Source organism: Pleurodeles waltl, chromosome 2_1 (genome assembly GCF_031143425.1).
Source record: "Pleurodeles waltl isolate 20211129_DDA chromosome 2_1, aPleWal1.hap1.20221129, whole genome shotgun sequence".
NCBI lineage: Eukaryota > Metazoa > Chordata > Amphibia > Caudata > Salamandridae > Pleurodeles > Pleurodeles waltl.
The window spans coordinates 726,599,762-726,620,265 of NC_090438.1; the positions used below are offsets into that span (position 1 = coordinate 726,599,762).

The window sequence follows — 20,504 nt, forward strand, 5'->3', positions numbered from 1 at the left end:
AAAACACAGGAAGTGGTATAATAGATGTGGGCTTCCCTTAATTAGAAATAATGAAAAATTCAAACATAAATCATTTGACAAAACAGTTTGAAAAACATTTTTCGAACACGTTGGTTTCAGCAAAACAGTTAACGTGATTTGAAAGTGAATAGATGCCGTGTAACAGTTAAATTGATTTGAAAGTGAATAGATTCCGTGTGCTCTCCATGCACTCATAGCTGCTTTGAGACAAAGAAAAGGAAGTGACCTAACAAAGTAGTCTGATCTAATAGGCAGAACCTCTCCTCTCAGGCTCCCTGCTTTGCCTCGCCTGCTGCCTTTTCCTCTCAGACCCTTCAACTGCACTACACACAACCACAGCTTCCTAGTACTCTGGGAAAGATCAGCCCACTCTCAATGTTACTACCACATTACTCTCCTTTATTCTTTCAATCTCACTTTTCAGCTCTTCGCTATCCTCAGCACTTTAGACCACCATAAAGTGCAACAGAAGCTAGCAACATAACGCCTGCTGGTCTCTGCGGTGAGTGGCTGCATCACAGAGGTCTGTGTGAATGGATGCCTGAGGATGGAGGTTTCTTGGTGTGTATACGTTTGTGCATGGATGTCGGCAAGTATGTTGTCCCATCTACAAGTGCTCAATGTCAAGTCAATGCATGCATGGGTGTCGTCTGCGTGATGCATAGACTACCAATTGGCTTTGTCAATTACCGATTTCATTAAAACCATTCTATCTGGGGTTTTCGCATCGGCTACTTGATAAACTATTTAATGGACAAGCTGCAGCTTTATTTTTGAATGCCTGCACTGCACAAAGCTTTGCATATAAACAGTAAGGATAAGAAGAAACAAGCTAATATCAGGTACCAGCGCTGGATCCTACTTTAGGGGGAGAAACGGGGGTCCCTTATAAGTATGGAGCAATCCAGCCACCATTTATCACCTGTAACTTTCCACTTGCTTGTGGCCCACTGATTTTAGGAGTTCACTTTTACACGTCAAGGTGGTTAGAACAAGCAGATATTTCAAAATCTCCGGCAGAACAAAACACTTTTTGGAGAGTCAACAGTAAATAAACACACAAAAACACAAATATTTACTGCACTAGCAATTGCCTTGTAAAAGCACACACTCAATGGAAGGCTAAGCATGTGTTGGCACTTTTGTTGTTTTAGTATTGTGGTTTTAGCAGAAGTAGACTGTCTCCAAACAGTAGTTATGGGGAATAGGTACTGTTTAATAGTAACCTTTATAATTCTTTATTGACAAGTGAACCTAATGTAAGCTGTTGAGCTGATAACCACAGTAAAAGGAGGAACTGGGATTGAGTGAGTCAGGTTAGGGAGGAAACATCAGTACAGAAGCCCAAAGGAGCAGGGGCATTGCTATCAATGGCGCAGCAGGTGCAGTGGCACCACGACCCAGGGGCCCCACTCCACCTAGATTATGGCTGTTTTTACTACATCGCTAGGGGGTTAGGGAAGCCCATATTCCACAACTGCATTAGGGCCCATAGCACCTTGCCTACGCCACTATTGCGTGAGGGTTTGTTCACTCTGTCATTCCTGCCTCCAGCAGTCTCGAGCTACTGTTCTAGTGCCAGGTAAATTGCAGGATAGCCTCAAGGAACTACCTATACAAGTGGGAAATCATAAAGCTTTCTTGGCAGAGCAAAGTCTTATTATTTAAGGATGGGTGACTTAAGTAAGGGGTTTTCAATAAACTGCACTCAACAAGGGTAAACTAGTACCTCGGAAATAAGCAGTCCCTTCTGAAGGTACATTTTACCTTTTCTCCTCTCTTACTGGCAGGTATTGAAATGAAATAATGCTAGTAAATGAACATACTGCTTTAATAATGTTTCTCTGCAAAAAGTTTCATTTCGATGCAGAATTGTCGACTAAGTAATTTGAAAAACCATCACTGCTGGTGGAATTGCAGTCTACAGGATAGCATGTCGAATCCAAGTTTACCAAAACATCCAAGGGCAAAAATCAGAAAAGCATGATGACTGGGTAAAGCCAATACGTATGTTAAGTAGTCAACAGTTATTAGCATCTACTAAATGTTGTCTGGTACTTGCACGACGATTGGAAAAATGCTCTAGTTCCCCATGAGGGAATGAGTTCCACCTGGGAAGGGATGCAACGAGAAGTAGGAGACAGCCAGCAGTGTTCCGGGCTTTCCCCTGGCAGTCACTTCTTCAGAAGTGAACTGGCTGTTCTGTGCTCTGGAATGTCCCAAGCTGTTTCATTTGCTCAAGTGTGGGCCTCGACCCAGCACACACAGGCCACGCTCAGCGTGGAACTCTTGAATCATATTAGCACCGACTGCTTGCGCTTGGACCGGGGGGTTTTACATAACAAAGTCAGTGTCAGAAAGTATAGGAACTGTTATGACAGAGATAACGTGGGAGCAAAAACAGCGGAGGGAAAACAAATTACAGGTAAATGAGAGGCAGGAAGATACAACTATTATAGGTACGGGAGTTAACTGGATGGAAGCATAAACACATCCTTTGAACGAGTGCTTAAATTGTTTTAAAAAAGGGCAAGTGTAGGTGCCCTAAGGTTTTCTAAGGCACTCACCACTGGCTCTGCAGATTGTTGGGGCTGCAGCCCAGCAGCCACCTCGTCTCCTCCTTCCACTGCCCTACAGGTCTTGTCTCTGTATCTCAGTCTTGTAGGTTCTTTTTCCGCCCTGCCTTCCCCTTTGTCACAGTTTTCTTAGCTTTCTGTGCGTCCTTCTTTCTCCCTTATCTGCCCCTTTCTCTCTGGGTCAAAGTCTGAAGTATGAGAAATAAGATTCGACTAAACACAAACTAAGCATTGTGTAGAGCTGGTTATGGCTGAAAGGGACAGAGTGAAAGTATGCAGAGCTTAGGATAACTGGTTTGGGATCAGGGGTTTCAGTATTTCTAAAGGGCTGGGGCACTTTCAGGTCTGGAGTTAGCCGTCTTCATTCATTGGTCTGTTATTGTGTTATTCATAGCATGCAGCCTGGGGCAATGAATCAAACCATTTCAGCCAATGGATAACTTCATGTGAGTGGCAGTATTTTGCCCTATTGTTCAAGGAGCACACCCACACATAAAATATTTTCCTTCGGTGACAGGGCCTACTATGTCAATGCGTGTTTTTTTAGACCCAAAAATATTTTTGCTTTTAGGCATACTTCCTTCTATTATGGCGATGGCCCAGGAGCCCCCACAACAATAAGGTTTTACAAAAAAGTGCTAAAAAAATGAGCACTGAAGAAATCAAAACGATGGCAGCCCATTGCCAATTGGCTTTCCAATGCTTATTGGTATTTGACTGCAGGGACGGTGCTGCTTTTATTTTATAGCCGTGTGAGTCTGAGTAAAACAGACTGTTCTTCTTCTTAGGTTCTAAGGGCCAGCAAGGTTTTTGAGTTTAATATTTAGGTGTGTTGAGTTTCAAGCCTTTGTAAGAGAGGAAAGCTGTTTTTAAAGAGCCGTGGGCCTCAGTGGTAACCCTTCTGAGGAATGTCAGAAGTCCGATTTTGTCGATTTACTGGGGAAATAAGTGGCAGTGCATTTCTGTAGTAGAGTAGATATATACATTTTCGTTAGGCAGTCAGTAATGCCCTGCTATATTCCAGAGTTTCAACACCAATCCAGTGGTCCCGTTAAGATGGGTGAACAATTAGTGTAAATGGAATCTGGCCTTTGCCTGGATGTGATCCTTGGGCTGGAGGGTTTCACCTGCGATGAATCCAGAGAACACAGCAAAGTTGGCACCTTTGAGGGGTCAGATCTGATTCTTCAATCAACTGAATTTGGTGCTGACCTGCATGATTTTTAGTGTTTCACCTATCTTTATTTCGGAACATGCCAAGTCCTTTCATCAGCCGTCCAGCACTGCGTTCACTTTGTACAAAGGACCGATATCCGCTGCAGGGCTTCAAGAGGGTCTACTCCAAAACAGTTAGTTTACTAGCATTTACTAGATGACCCAGTAGACTTGCTCTTCGCGTATACAGTGGCCCAGTTTAAAGTACCAAATAATTATGTTATGTACGTCATGGCATGTCTATAACAGATTCATTTCAACATGGATTTGGCATTTGAAGAACTTCTAAAACACTCGAGCATTGGACATAGATGAGCATCAACAAGACCAAGTATTTGTTAACAAAGGAAAGCAACAAGCAAGACCAAGTATTTGTTAGCAAATAAAGAGGACTTACGGGCTGCGCAATGAGCTCGGCATGCATCAGATGTTCTGCGCAAGTCGCCAGGAGGTCCTGGATAGTGTTTGTACGTCTGGTCATGGTTGCCGTTTGCCTAAAAGAAAAATACTTAGATTGAGTGGAGTTGAAACAAAAAAAGATATGAGAAATAGAATGATCTAGACAAACAAGTGCCAAGTCAATTTGGTCAGAAAAATGCATGGATCTGTCAGGAAATTGCTGAAATGTGTGCAGCTTGATAAGACCAAGTAGATCTTGGTGAACAGTGTCACTCAATACAGAATCAAAGGTGGTATGTGTGGCTGATGGGACATTCGGTGCTTTTGAATAAAAACCTGGGCGAAAACTACAATAAAAAGGTGACTTGAAAAAGTGCAGCATGAAATGGAATTCTGAAGCAGAATCATGGAAAATCTTTAATTGATTTGCACCTAAAAGACCAACTGAACTTCACACCACAGAAGTGCAATAATGTATTTGTGCATCGTGATTATACATTAATCCAAAATGATTTATTTGTCTGAATTTCAGCGGCCTTTCGAAAGAAATATTTTGCTGTTCGACTGTAACAGTGCATTTATTACAATTATTTGGCCTCTCGGCTACTGATGTTCTGTTTATGATACATCACTGTTAATACAGAATATTTATTTTCCCTACAGGAAAGAGGCTATATATATTTCTAAGAGCCTGAAGCGTTACTAGCATCCCTGGCCCACAAGTACACTCCTTGAAGGCTGTAAAATAAAATAGTGCCCGTTTAGAAATACTCTTGGGAAACGAGTCGGACCTTGATGCCACCCGGCTCTCTCCTCACTCTAATTTACTACTGCTTGAACGATTCATGGGACAAAGGAGTTGAAGCATAGCATTGGCCAACCAGACTTGAATTCTGGGATGCAGTCACTGACTTTTTTGCACTTGGCACACTTTTTTAACGCTGCTTATTGTTTTCAGGGGGGCAAGAAAGAAAACACAACTGCATATCTTCTAGCATTGTTTGCACCAAAAGCAAAGCATTAAATCAATGTATAGATATCTACGGTTATCCTTGAGCCTATATCTGAGTTGCTCATTCAGCCAACACACACTGGGGGGTACATGTGGAAACCTGGGATGGGGAAAAGTCTCATCTTCAATGAGTAGACTGACAAGTGTCCCTTGAGTGCCACAGGAGTTTAGTCACAGCCCCTGCACACAGCAGGAGATCGGCATAATGGATACAAACAGTATAGGTTCAGAGAAACTATGCCTTCACATTGGCAATCTTTGTTTATAGGGTGTGGTTTTGGGCAGAAAAATATGGCAATTTAATAACAATTACATAAAGATTACCAAGAAGCATTTGCACAGATCAAAGAATGCGTTTATAAAGCACCTGGCATGGGGCCCACTGCTCAACAGAAAGATATAAGCTTCTGTATGAAAGAAAAAACTTTGGCTTCCTGTCCTGTACTGATGATCAAATAACAAGCATTTCGCTCTCGTCACACTCCCAGCCTCCACTGCGGGCACAGTCCAGATATGACAAAACAGTTTATATCAGAACTCTGTTTTAGTAGCTGGCAGGAGGAATCCAGCGTCTGAATTCCTGGTAAAGCTCAATCTTGTGATTTCCCAATTAAATCCAAAAACGAGTAAAACACAGATTACTTAGTGCGGTAAATAACTCTTATTCAGAGCTTTAATTGGGAATAATATGTTGCATTAGCATCTACCATGCCGATTTCCGATTGTACTACATTTTTACAGCAGATTGTCCCTCAATAAATGTTGCCCAGTTTTTACTGGTGAAGTCTGCCAGGGTAAACTTACAACAGTGTGGTTATTGATGCCTAACTCGAAATACTAATTCCTGTGCAAACCATGCTTGTGCAAGGATTATAATTTACCCCATACTTACAATTAAAGATAAAGGGGGTTATTACAACTTTGGAGGAGGTGTTAATCCGTCCCTAAAGTGACGGATATACCACCATCCGTATTACGAGTTCCAAAGGATATAATGGACTCGTAATGCGGCTGGTGGTATATCCGTCACTTTACCGTCACTTTTGGGACGGATTAATGCCTCCTCCAAAGTTGTAATAACCCCCAAACTGTAGAGCGCTTGGTAAGTGTCATCCACCTAACATCACAACCCATAAGTACACAACATTAGCAATTTCCGATTCTGGGGTAGCTGCTTGCAGCCATAAATCGTTCATCCCATATGAAAGCTAGAACCAGAGAACAGACGAGGATGATGCAGCACCTGGACAGAAGGTTCTGTTATTGGTTTTCAAGGAATGAGAATGTCTTTTGAGTCTTAGTATGTCCCTGATCTTTCCTCTTCATTTTATTAGGATCCAACGTTTAATTTTCTGTCTTGTCTATTTGTTATCTTAAATGTAGGACAGGACTTTGGTTCAATATCTGGTGGGCTTGTCCAGACTTCTGCCCACCACACAATATGATCTAGTGGCTCTTTCTAGAAGCTTACCAGATTGACCTGTTGTCAAGGCCTTCTCACATAGTCCTACCTCTGTAAGCTAGACGTATAGTTGACACTTACCTTCTTATAAGAAGTCAAAGGTCTGATTTTTGTTATATCCAGTGAATAATATTCAAAGAGAGCTGCGTCTCCTAGCTTAAGGATTTATAAGGTGTTCATTGATTTGCTGTGGAGTTGATTATACATAGACTATTTTATCCCTTAAGTTCTATTTAGAGATGAGAGCCGTGAAAAATATCTCCCTATAAATTAAAGTCACTCCAGCACTGTTCAGACTTCATTGGGCCCTGCATCTTAAGACTCTTACTTGATTGACACAATGATGCAGCTTTTGGAAAATGGTCTATATCTGGATTCTATCTGGCATTCAGAGTCCTCTTCACGAGTTTCAGTGTTTTTTCTAGGCTGGGGCATCAGCGCCATGAAAGTATTCTAAAGATGCTTCTTTTGTACTTAGAACAGTTGCAGTGCTCAGTTTTTTAAATCTCTCCTTAAAGCTTCAAATATTCTATTATATCTCTTTGATTGTCTGTAGTCCATCCTTTTCTGCCTTCTCCAATAGGAACAGTCCAGCCCGAACTGCCAGGCCATGTTTCCACTCAACCCCAGACCAGTTTCAGCTTAGTTTGTCTCAAACTAGTCTCCTGCCCAACATATGAGACTATCTGTGAGTGTTTTCCTTCTTTGACCTATAAGGAACAAAACTTCAAAGCCACTTGAGCTCTCCAGATACAGCACTTTAAAACTCAGCAGTAGGTGATACAAATACCAAGCACACAAATTAACAAAAAAGAAGTCAAGGAACTTCATGGGTCTCTGATTAATAAACTGGTCACCACCTTTAATTTCAATAGGTGCACCAAATTAGGAAAATTATCAACTTTTATGATCCACTAAGCAAAATTTGAAAAACTAGTTTCTTACTGCTAAGCAGGTGACTTAGGACTCATCTTCACACTACAGAGCCCATGCAAACCTATAAAATGCATTGAATATTATTGCAGAGGGTCCATTATTATTAGAATGTTTATTGTACACCTCGAAAAACCACAGATTGTATGCCTTCTTCACCCAAGACGTCCTTCTGCCGTTGTGTAAGCTCAAAGTCACTGTATCCAATCCTGACAGCTTCTACTCTCCTTTAAGGGTGTAACCTGTTCAAAAGCAGTAAAGAACATGGGGTTTCCCTGCAAATGGGGGAATGCCATCTCCACTGACTTTCAAAGCTGAAGTTCACTGTGCTCACTCAAAGGAAAGTCTTGAATATTAGCCAACCCAGGATTGGGAAACAAGCCTTAAAGTGCTTGTGCGGCCTAAACAGGCCACACACACACCCTTGTCTTCATCTACCAAGTGCCATGGGCACAAAATACCAATTTGAAGTGAAATGGGATTGTTTTTCCATGATCACTTATTCCTGGATTCAGTTCCATTGCGTGTTAGCACTGGTTTGCAATAGGTGGAGTTAATTACTGTTGAAGCTACCTCGCCTTGTGAGAAAACTTTATAATGCATTTGGGAACCTTTTTTAGATTGCTCTGCCCTTCATTTAATTTAGTTTTACATTTGTACTGTAGCTTTTTATGCAGCACACGCTGGATTTTGAACGCATGTTGCAAATGGGTTGGTGTCCTGAGACATACAGCAGATAATCCCTCTGAATAAGATATCAATTTCAGTCAACAGATGCAGTGGACTTTGAAGCAGGCACAACCCCCACCTCGAATAAGGCAAGTAAATAATGATTTTTTTTTTTTTTTAAACTCATCATTCTGACTTTATGCAACACCAAGGGTGAAAGAACAGCAGCTCTTTGTGGGGCATTTTTCCTCACACTGAATGTTCTTTGAGGCTTTGTTTTTGGCTTTGCAGAATACTGGAAGACACAGTACTCAAACCAGGGACGATGACTGCATTGACACCAAGAAATAGTCACATAGAAGCGTCCATGTAGTTCAACCTGTTGGGCCTCAGCAGAGTATGAAGTCAGGTGTCTTTGGAGGGTGAGACCCAGCAAAATCAATGGTGATGATCAATTATGTGAGGGTCAGAAAGGCTTACATGAGGACAACCCCTGTGAAGTCTGTAGGGACCATCTGGAATATCTGGAGGGCGAAGAACAGTTCAGGGAGGTTGAAACCCTCTAATTAAGGGTATGTTAAGAGGTAGGCAACATGTGACAAAAAGTTCTGATTTTTTTCCCCAGTCAGCAGGCTCTAGACCACACAAAAGTCAGCGGCCACGCTTACCCTGAACTTCCTACCCTGCACTGAGCTCCAATGGCTCCTAATCCACAATCAAGTACTCTTCAAACCCCTCATACACACATACAAAGCTTTAAACAACATTGGCCCCATGTACCTCAACAATAGCATACATTTCCACACACCATTAAACACTTCTGCTTAGCCAGTCTCCGACTTTTACACACTCTCCCCATACACAGAACCACATATGGCTGTTGTACCGTCTACCTCGCTTCTTTAGCCTGGGAATGCCTGCCTCTGCACATCAGAGACACCTCCTCAGTTCTTCAATTCTACAAGAAACTCAAGACCCGGCTCTTCACCTAGCCCCATCCCTGAGTCGGACCATACAGCTTCCACTTTAGCACCAGGATGCCTTCCCGGGTGAGTTGTGAACTATAGAAATACACTTAACATTCTGCCTAGTCACCCTTAAGAACCAGAAAATCTTTTGGTTTCAGTTGGTACTTTGGTGCCTCATCTATATTAATAAATAAATCATTCAGAAAAACGTTTTCAGATACCAGATAAGACAATCGCTGACAGTCAAAAATTGACATATAAATCACACATACATAGACATATGCATACAACACAACACTCCTACAGATTTCCATGCACACAGCCCAACGCACCTACAGACACTGAAGAGGCATACAGATTAGCTGACATACGTGAACCCATGCACACAGACGTGCAGGTATTCATTTATATAAACAAATAGACATGCAGATAGCCTATTATGCACACAACTAATAGAAACACAGTTTCCAACAGACACAAACAGAGTGAGAACAAGCCAGACCATGAATGACATGTAAAAATGTTTATACAGTCCCACACACTATCTTAAAGCTCGACTTCACTTCCGCAGCCACATATAGAGGGACAAGTGAAAGATGAGCAAGCAGAGGGACAGACAGACTGAATGACAACTGGATATTTATCCTGGTTATTCCCTTTACAAATCATTCCCTTTAGAAATTGTTCACTCAATTGAAGCAAAGGACGGTTACAACTACTGGAATGCAATGATTTGTTAAGTAAAACGTCAAGACCAAAAACATGTTACATGGTGTACATGTACACATAGGATATGCTGCTTGCAGTGCCTCGTGCAGTTATTGAGTTCATCACGATTCATTTAATTTTCTAAATAAAATATACATTTGATAGTTATAATGTTAAAAATTACACTTATTTTCAATCAGATTCAAACATTTGAGAGGCAAAGAATCTACACCCATATATATCACAGAGAATCTCTTCATCAACCTGGATGAAGGACAAAGTGGCACCTTGATAACCCCAAACCCTCTGCATCATTTGACATATTAGACCTTATTATTCTTCTGAATGGGAACAAATAATGATTAGCGTTATCAGACCTCGACCTACAGTCCTTTCTAAGGACCTGCTTTAGAGTTTGGCGGATGGGGTTGGTCCATCAGAAATGTGAAAAATATCCCATCTGCCGTATTACGATTCCATTTTACTCTATGAAATACAGAGGACGAGATACTCGTCATGTTTGTGATGGAGTAAAACATCCGCGAAACTCTAGAGTAAGCACAATATTTCCAATTCAATTGCAGTTAGTAAATCCCATTTAGCTCAAGACATTGCCTATCAGTAGAGTCGCATGTTAGGTATTTCCACGGTCCTTCCACTCACCTTTGTTTTAAATATTTATATGTCCTCTAATGCAAAATTTAAGAAACAAGTACATACTTCAAAACGTATTCTGATGACACTCAGTTTTGCACCTGCTTGAAGAGAAATACTAAAATGCCAGAAAGTGTCTGCAAATGCCTGTGGAGAGTTAGATGACTGGTCCATGATCCAGCAACTATTAGTTGCACCGTTATAGCGACAGCTGCTCATTTTTTCGAAGTGTGCTGAAATGGTGATACCTGCCTTTAGTCTAGAAGGTTCAATTGATCTGTCTCTGTGCTTTTCTCTATTAAGATTTGTTGGTGTTGCAGGTGAGAAGAGGCTGATCACAAATTCCTCACCTGGAAATATTATGGTGCCTGATTTCTGAGGCACCCAAGTCCTTTGCCTTATAGTCCTGGAGCATTAAGTGCAGAATTTTAAATAAAATTATTGAAGTGAATCCACCGAGATCCAGAGGAGTTATTTAAGTGCTGGATTAATGTGATCCTATCTTTTCAACTTCAGTCACAATCTTGCCACGAGGTTATGGCCCTTGTGTAGTCTGTGTATGCAAACTTCACTGCAGTAATCCAGGCGGGCCATCATCACAGCCTGTGAAATCTCTATTCAATGTTTGGTTTGGAGGGGTGCAAGACTTTTTGCATTGTTTAGAACACGTACAAGTGAAAGTTAGTGCCCTTGACCAATGCACTGATTTAGGATCTTAGGGTGAGACCAGTGATGAATAAGCCTCTTAGACCCAATCTTCCAGGCCAGTCACATGCGTATTAAAAGTCGATTTTCCCTTAACTATTTATGAGGCATGTCAAAAAGAAACATACAAAAGTGCTGTGATCCATAGAAAATCTTTCTTTAGTAATGCTTACAACAAGAAGCCAGTGCCAATAGGAAACTCAAGATGGATTTCCAATTCCTCCAATAATGCTAATACGGATTTAGACAGCCAAATGTATGCAATGGGAGAAATTAAAGTAGAATAATACCTTCAGTAATGGAATTAAACCACCCCATGGTGGACAACATATTTAGAAGGTCAGGTATAAGTAAGCACCTTCTATGTAGTAGTAAGCGTAAGTAAACTTAAGAGAGCATTAAGTATGTCTGATTAATACCAAGTTAACCATAAATAAAATGCCGGACGTTATGTAACCACTTAGAAAGCGGGATTCATAGCTATCACTGAGACACAGTTCAACAACGCACAGCAGCTGGTCCTCCATTACTTTGCCCTACAAACCACAAGCCTTTTATTAATAGAAAAGGAAATGGAGGTGTCAGACTGGCTGTAATTGTTCTTTTAGACATGGTGCAAGGAGTACCAGATGTTTGAGTGATTAACACATTTTAAAACTTTTAATTTAATAGATCCTGATGTTCCATATTTTTCCCTTGTGGTAAGTGTGATGTACCATCACCTTGGTCATCAAGGGGATTCCTAGAGCCAATGAATGAATAGCAGTTATCATAGATGGATGTATCCAAACAAGTATTATTTATGTGATTTCAATATTGGGAGCAATATATAGTGAAATCCCTGGAAAGCATAGCCTTCAATTGTTAGACTCCTGGGAAAGTCATTCTTTTTCTGTATTTTGAAGTCCGATGCATGATGTCTGTTCCTTCTTTTACTGTGCTGCTGTCCGTTCCAAATTTACATCTGGATCATAACTAATAATGGTATACTTTTGCAAAGAGTTATAGATCTTCCATCCGTAAATCTTGTTCATGTGAAAAAAATGGAAGTTTGATCAGGCATAGTTCAAAGCAGGAGAAGATCTGGAAAATGGAAAATGTGAGTTTGCCAAAATCTTATTTGAAAGCGGAACTGAGTGATGAGACAATACGTTTTTAAATCAAAGGGGTCCGTCGCAGCTTTTTAGGAGTACAAATGCAGGCACTGAAAAGCTGTGACTATGAAGGTGTTCTGCTTATATTTAATTGAATTATTTATTTATTAATTCTATGAGCTCTCCTGTGGAAAAGAAGACATTACCTCTCATATAACAAAAATGTTCTCACTTTTTACCACTCACTTGTCCCCATCGGTAATGAATACAGTCCTTGGCTAAAATAATTGTATCCAGGACGCTGCAGGATTGCAGTCTTGACAATGCACTAAAACAACACAACGCACTAAAACAACACAAAGATTTACAATGTACCCTCTGGACAACTGAAACCGAAACCCAAAAGTTACCAAACATTGAGACCCTGCCTATTCTGGTGTTTGGCATAAGCACAGGCCAGGGTTCTCTGGGGATTGGACATGACATGCAAAGAGGTGGACGATAGATAGGTTACACTTCTAGGTTCTGCCACACCTTATTTATCTTTGAATATCTAAGTGCCATTTCCTTGAGAGGCGATTACCCCTTAAAAAGGAAGCGGAACAGAAGCGATATCTAGAATAGACAATAATCGTACCCGGCATTTTATTTTCCTTAAAGAGATTGCAGAAAATCGCCACATTACCAGTTTGTCATGGAAATCTAAAACGGATTTAAAGTTGGCAAACAACCTCTTTTCTAACCTTTAACCTTATAAAGAACAGACTTTGTAGAACTGCAAGAGCTCCAAAAAGCGGGACTAATTAATCACTGCCCAGGTGTGCTAAGATACAGTAGACCGAATAGATTGAGACAGAAAATACTGCCAAATCTCGGAAACCACTAATTATCAGTTGATGTACATATTTGTAAAAGTTACAACTATATGCAGCTTTCTTTTTGTAGTGTGGGATAATACACAGATGCATCTCGGGAAATCTCAGCCTGAGGTTTACCCTGATACTTTTACAATCACTGCATAGGATCTGGAGAAGCACCTCGACTTACTGACATAAAGGGAGACGAAAGAGCACACTTCCATGGGGCAAATAATTATCATATTTTTGTAAATGCAGGTTAAGTTTCACAAGGGAACCTCAATGTAAAGTGGCTGATGGGGCTTTGGATCCATCCTATCAAAGTTAAGACAAAGTCAATTTCTGTACTCCAGTCAGGAGAGATAACCCTATCGGAAAGCTGTTGCCAAAAGGATCAAGGAGCCAGAAGTTATCTATGAGCAAACTAATGGGAATATCCTACTATGTCCCATCAACACTGCAGTGAGCTTTGCTGTGATAATTGTGGAAACAGTGAAGTATGCATTCGAATTATCAAAAAAAACTTACCTCCTTTATGGCAAACAGGTTGTGTTTTCAATGACCGATGTGTGGCATAGTACATTGGTTTCATAATTGGCCTGGCAGTCTGGTAAAAACGTATAGTGCCCACTATTTCAGGCATCTGGTCTTGACCAGTTCCCGCTTTCCGGATAGGCCCCCTTGAGCTCAGCTGCCCATGAACCAAGCTTAACACACAGTGCCGACCACAGAAGCTTTGTAGTATTCAAGGCCACTACTCTGTGAGGATCACTCACCCTCTCGCTCTTCCCCATCCCCTCTTTCAATGACACTTCTTTGATTTCTCCATCCCTCCCTTACTCACGCCTCTTCCAGACACCAGCTCTCTCCAACCCTTCCTGTAGTTACCCGCTTCCTCTTTCACCCCTTCTTTTCTGTTGTAAACAATAATCCACCTCCACTCCCAGTTAGACCCAGGCATTTCACTCTTCCTTCCTCCATTTTTCTGTTCTACTCTCGAGCACCATAAGCTTCCTTGTTCTCTGTTTATTGCTTCCTGGCTTCCTATTTATTTTTTTGCACTGTCCCTAACCTTCGGTTTCTACCTTGTTTACGGTCTTCGGCTATTACTTATTCAGAATGCCGCAATGCAATTAGAACGAAGTTTGTCAAGCTAAATAATTTGTCCACCTCCCTTCCCCCAGAAAGTTGGTATCAGTTTGACTCATTTTTAGGGTTGAGCGCGCAAGTGCTCTGGCCTATTGTAATCTCTCTGTGGGCTTTCAACCAAGCCCACTACTGCTATTCATTCTTTGTTGTGCTTGTCTTCAGTGCTTCATTTGTTATTGGTGCATTTTGTGAAACATCCCTCCTTTGTCTGCTGAGTTCCCTCTCAGGTGATTTCACTGAGTGAACATTTTTGTTGGCCATCACACTACGTCACTATTCCTCCTGGGTGATGGCCCCTCCTCCGGTTTCGGTTTGCTTTTCATCCCAGCCCTGATCCTTTCTAGACATTCATGCAGGGAGCCAATAACTCTTGCGCTCCGGCAATGGTTTAACCTTTCATTTTCAATTTATGTGGCAAGAAAAGTCCAGTTAGGAATTTCCAACGCTAATAGCCCTAACTCGAGCAAACGCGAGGCCCATTGCACTGCAAAATCTTGTTTCGTTAGCTTTTACTGTGTTCCAAAACAAACAACTTATTTTGTCATGTTCTTGTAAGGACCCTGTAAGGTTTAAAGGTAGAGTCCATCTTCGGGTAATTGGCAGGCAGACATTCTGACATCAACAAAACAGAAAAAACACGAATAGCTAGTGAGGATGTGTGGCTGATCACAACAATGTGGATCTGTTTTATGGTCTGGTGGGCTGATGTTAATGAAAATATAACCTACAGCAATCTCAAAGCCTTGCAGCCTTCCATATCTTGCAAAACATTTATACATGGCTCCTATACAAACCCTAATTTGTGGACATGGGCCAATTTTTTTTGCTATCTAATTCACCATGGAGGCCACTTTTATGTTGGTGCCCGGATCTGTTTTCTGACCCCGTCCAAGCCTGCTGCTTCACCACCCAGTAATGTACAAACCGCCACTCTTCATGAATCACAATCCTACTCCCAAGTGTGAACTACCAAGCATCTTGCCAATGACAACATTTATGTAGTGCGCAGTATGCAAGAATACCTAAGGCCTGGAAATCCAGTTTTTCCACTCTCCTTCTAAGTCACTTTGGTGCACAAACACCTGTGTGACTTAGGGTGACAGCTGTGTACTATCTTTACACACACTCACATATAGTCAAGACCAATGGAATTATGTGCTCATGAGGCCATGCCGATTTTTGCATTACTATAGATTTGCCGTACTTGCCACATAATTCATCATCTGCAGCATAACCTGCAGATTTAACAACAAAAAATTGTTTCTAGCTCAAACGGTTCAAAAGTTAATAAAAATGCAGTGACAAGACATGCTGCGTAGTGGAAGTCTCTTTGCAAAGATGAACTGATTACCTTTCTGATGCTTAAAGTTGTATTTGGGTGTTTAACTGGTACTAACGAGGGGCAACCAATGCCAATACAGTGATACCAAGTTTAACAAGCATTTACAATGCAACGGGTCTCGTGTTTGCTCATGTTAGAGCTGATCGCGTTGTAAACTCTTAACCCGACTTTTCACCTATCGGGCAAAAGTGCATTTATGTACATGACTCGAAAAAGTGAAATCAAGTATGTAAAGCGCTCGACTTCTGACAAGCGAGATCGCGCTCGTAAATTATAGGAAAAAAAAAGTCCACGAGCCCATGGAAAACAGCGAGCCTTGCATGTTTTCTGTACTTGGTCGATGCGCTCGAGGAGGGCTAGCCACCGGAAAAGGCATGACATATGGGTGCCTTCGACTAATGAAAGCAAGCAGATTTTATTAGGGAAGCCCACGAACCAATAAAAAACACTGACGTGAAGCTGACAGGGCTCCGAGCCCTTTTCTAAATACAAAAGTGTCTCGCTGCGATACGCATGCACGAGCGCATGCAACGCAGGCTCGACCCTAAAAATGATGAAATAATAAAGCAATATTATTGCAAAACGTGCCACATTATGCCTCATAATTTGTCTTTTCTTGCTGCATAATTTACTCAAGCTTGCTGCATAATTTGGCCCTCTCCTGCTTCATAATTCCAGGGGCCCTGCATATAATCACAATTAAACTGTCACACCCGAACGTTGCTCTGTGCACTTTGTAGAGAGGCCAAATGATTGGATGAGCATGTATGTGAATCCTTTTATGCATAAAGGCCTGCCAACACACATACCGGCTGACCTCAGACCTGAATATGGCAATTTTAGGTAATTTTTTATTGCATCATACAAAATGGTCACACAGTAAAGACCAATAACGTGTTGTCTTGGAAACCATACTGGCCTGACAGCATTTTAAGGTGTGCTGCCTGCCAGAATAAGGCAGTAAGGTTCAGAAATCAAGGTTCAGAAATCGTGGAACCACTGGCGGGGACACACAACACGTGTTACATATCTCTGCCACAACCCTTAACTCCCGCCTCCACCCTCTCAATGTTTTAGCTTATGTGCAAGTATCAAAAATAATACAGCAACTCTCATTCCGTACAGTGACTGATGAGAACACATGGCTCTATACCCTGCAGATTCTAATTCAAGAAGTCTTTGGTATGAGCCGTCCAGACCAGCAAATTCAAATTCTACAATCCTTAAAACAATAATACATATCAGACCATGGAAGAAATCAATCATTACAAGGGGTCCCTTTAAACCTCCCCAATCCTGCCCCTAGAATTGTCAGTAAAACTGCTCCACCAATGGCTCACAGGACTATTTGACTTAGTGGTCCCTCCGAACCAGAGGCGTAGCTTGGTCAGAAAGATTGTGGGGGGCGGGGGGGTGATGAGCTTCAGATTTTTCAACAATCACGCTGGCATATAATGTTAAAATACATTATTGAACATTCAAGTCACATGAGAGGGGCCTGAGGAGCATTGGAAAGGGAGAGTAATGCGGATTGGTAAGGGTACTAAGTGATAGTAAACTATGTTTGCTAAAACAACTAACATTTTATAGACTTTCAAAACAGAGAGAGGGAGAGTGTGTCTGTGTGTATGTACAAATTCCTAGTGAAACCCGAAAGAGACCTCACCATACCAAACTGAAAGCACCTTGACCCAACTAAATACCTTGAGATATATTTAATAAGAGGTGTAACACCCGAAACACGCCACTGAAGCTATGACCCTGCTACAAACACTATACACTGGTGACATAACAGGAGTGCCAGATGGTTTAACTCCAAAGTAAAATGACAAAAACAGAAACAAGATTCCACAAAAGACTTTGGTGGAAAATATTCAACCTCAATGATAAAAGGCACCTCCGAAGGCAATGCAGACTCTACATTACTTCCATAAAAAGATGAGGTTCTGCTGCAAAGCACCTTGAATGCTACATGCTCAAACAGAGGTCTTCAGAATCATCAATGAATTCCAAAACTTTGTCAGCATGTCAATAGATTTAAAACTTATCTGTAACTATGTTATATCTTAGCAACCACTTTAGCAAGAAAGCCACTAAGCTCTATAGGTTTATTTTCTCATTGAAACAATCAATATCCCCTCAATACCGCTCCTACCAAAACTGGCTAATTTCTGTCTCCAAACCACACTGTGCTCATTCACCCTACTGACACAAAAAGAAGCAGCCGACCTAAGTTAAAACCACAAACATGGCTGGTTCACCGCAGATCCTTGCGCGCCAAACATCAAGTGAATACTACTAGAATATTCGTCTTCCACAGCAGTTACAGAGATTAGCAACTCCTCTCCACCAACCGGGAAATTCCCAGGTGGCCTGAAGACATCATATATGAAACCTATTCTAAAGAAATAAGAACTTGATCAGGATGACTAATCTAATTACAGAAAAATAGTGAAAGAACCCATCTTAGGTAAATTCATTGAATTGGCAGCCTTCACCTAGATATCGTCTTTCATGAAACAAAACATCCAATGTCAGACATAATGGATTCAGACCGGGAGAGGCACACAATTATCCATACTCTACACTTTGACAATCATAGGATGTCTGGTGACAACAATGGGGTTTCTGCTCTTTTACAATTGACCTGTTGTTAACGTTCGGCATGGTTGACCACCAGCTACTACCTCAAAAGTTATAGGACACTGAGACATAAGGCATAGTACTCAGCTAAAATCCATCCTTAAGACAGACACCACATTGTCTCTCTACCACCATTCAATGTTATACTATTCCAACTGTAGTAGGTGTCACCTAAACCACACCTATTGCACTTTTATTCTTCCACGTTTACCTAGCTGAAACTGGTAAAGTGTTTTAACCCTGCATGCAACTACATGGATGAGATTCTGATAACTAAAATTCCAATCCACCCTCAAAGGTCAAATCTTCAAGACAGAGAGAAGTCCTATTAGGTGGATCCTAGAGAATCATTTCAAGCTCAACTCTTCAAAAAAAAAGAAACACTTGCCTGCGGCTCATGGTAATCCTATTATACCATAACCCCTTCGCCCCCAAAAATGGGACAGACTTCTACCACTTAAACAAACCGAAAAGCCTTGGAATGATTATGGACTCCAACTTCTCTCTTCAATTCCAAGTCAACAATGGGGTGAGAGACTCAACCTACAATCATGAGAATCCTTTTGTAGCCATGAACCCTATTTTGGTCTCTCACATAGAATAGCGGCAACTTTAGCTCTAGTGATAACAAGGCTGGACTATGGAAACACATTTTATATCTGTCTGATATAAATTACAAAGAATAGAGGACACTAGTGCTAGGCTAATTCTCAACCTAAAAATATGGGACCACATCACTTTGCCCTCATAGCAGTACAGTATCTGCTTAATATCAGAAAGGAAACAAGTATCTGTAGATTCTGAGTCCTCTATAATTTCTCAAAGCCATCGTGTACCACTGTAGGGATCACTTTATTATTTCGATGGCATTTTAAACACTTTCAAAATCGATTTTCCTAATTTGAAATTGCAGCCTAAGGTTTCAATGCATAAATTAATATACAACATCATCATAGGTGACTTTTCTTTGGCTCATATGAGAACCTGACAGAAAGTTACTGTGCAATGAAGAATTAATAACCACAAAAATTGGAATGGATTTTTATATAGCATTATGTGCTACAGTTTTGGAGTCTTCAGGCACACTGAATAATTGGTCTTCTTACTCAGTTTACTAGTATGCAGTGTGTCTTGATGAACTGTTCCTGAAAATAGCAAAGCAGTTGTTAGAAATGGGGTCTCTGGTTGGCAGTGGGTTGGACCCTGTCTAAGCAGGGACCCTCACTCTAGTCAGGGTAAGGGAGTCACCCAGCTAAGATAACCCCTGCTCAGCACACCAGTTTAGAAAAATAGCTACTAGCTAAGACCAAAATGCCAAAAATCCAACATACAAGTAAAGATATGAATTTCCAAAGAATAAATATTAGTATTATGTATATTAGTATAGTGCTTAGAAAAACAGTCGCTCCAACTGGGGCTATCACGTCTTGACAGGGTCATTCCCAACAGTTCGACACCTCTCACGAGGGACTGCGGCCAGTCACAGAGTCACATGGGCCCTAGGTACAGTACCTTTAAAAACAGTGATGAAACAAATAGTTCCATGGAGTCGGTGAGGTGCCAATGGATCCAGTGCGCCGTGGGTTCCTTACTGCTACCAGGGAGGTCAGGCATGGGTTCCTTACCGCTAAGCAGGGGAAATGAGGTGTCGGTTGCTTACGGATGCAGGAGTGGTGATAATGCATTGGTTCCTTACGACAAGGCGGGGTCGATGAATCCAGCAGGTCAAGATGCGAGGCGTTGACTGTGCAGAGTCACCACGGTGCTGCAGCAGACTCAGGTGCCGTGGACATCGGTGACATGGCGCTCTGGACTTGCTCTGTGGCGGGACTTTGGAGGTGCTTAGGTGGCATTGGTCACAGCACTCAGCGGGGACCACTGCTCCTGTGCAAGCAGTGCCATGGAGTCAGACAGGGGTGCAAGTTCCAAAGTTGATCTGGACTCGATGTGCTTGTTTCTTCTTGGTTATACCAGAGTTTACATTTCCAAGGGTCTAGGAACTGGATTTGGCACCACTTGGCAAGTTAGGACTGTCAGCAAGAGAACCCAGGTGCTGGCAGATGAAGTTTTTGATGTCCCTGAGTCTTAACAGGAGAC

General features: G+C 41.5%; 1 protein-coding gene across 4 annotated transcripts in view; it reads right to left on the reverse strand.

The window, feature by feature from the left end:
- Positions 1–20,504, reverse strand: part of DSP (desmoplakin) — a 198,658-nt gene that overhangs the window by 142,024 nt on the left and 36,130 nt on the right. For all 4 annotated transcript variants that reach the window (XM_069217283.1, XM_069217275.1, XM_069217266.1 and 1 more), the window contains exon 2: positions 4,210–4,306. In XM_069217283.1, the coding sequence (XP_069073384.1) occupies positions 4,210–4,306 (97 nt within the window). The remainder of the gene's footprint in view (positions 1–4,209; positions 4,307–20,504) is intronic.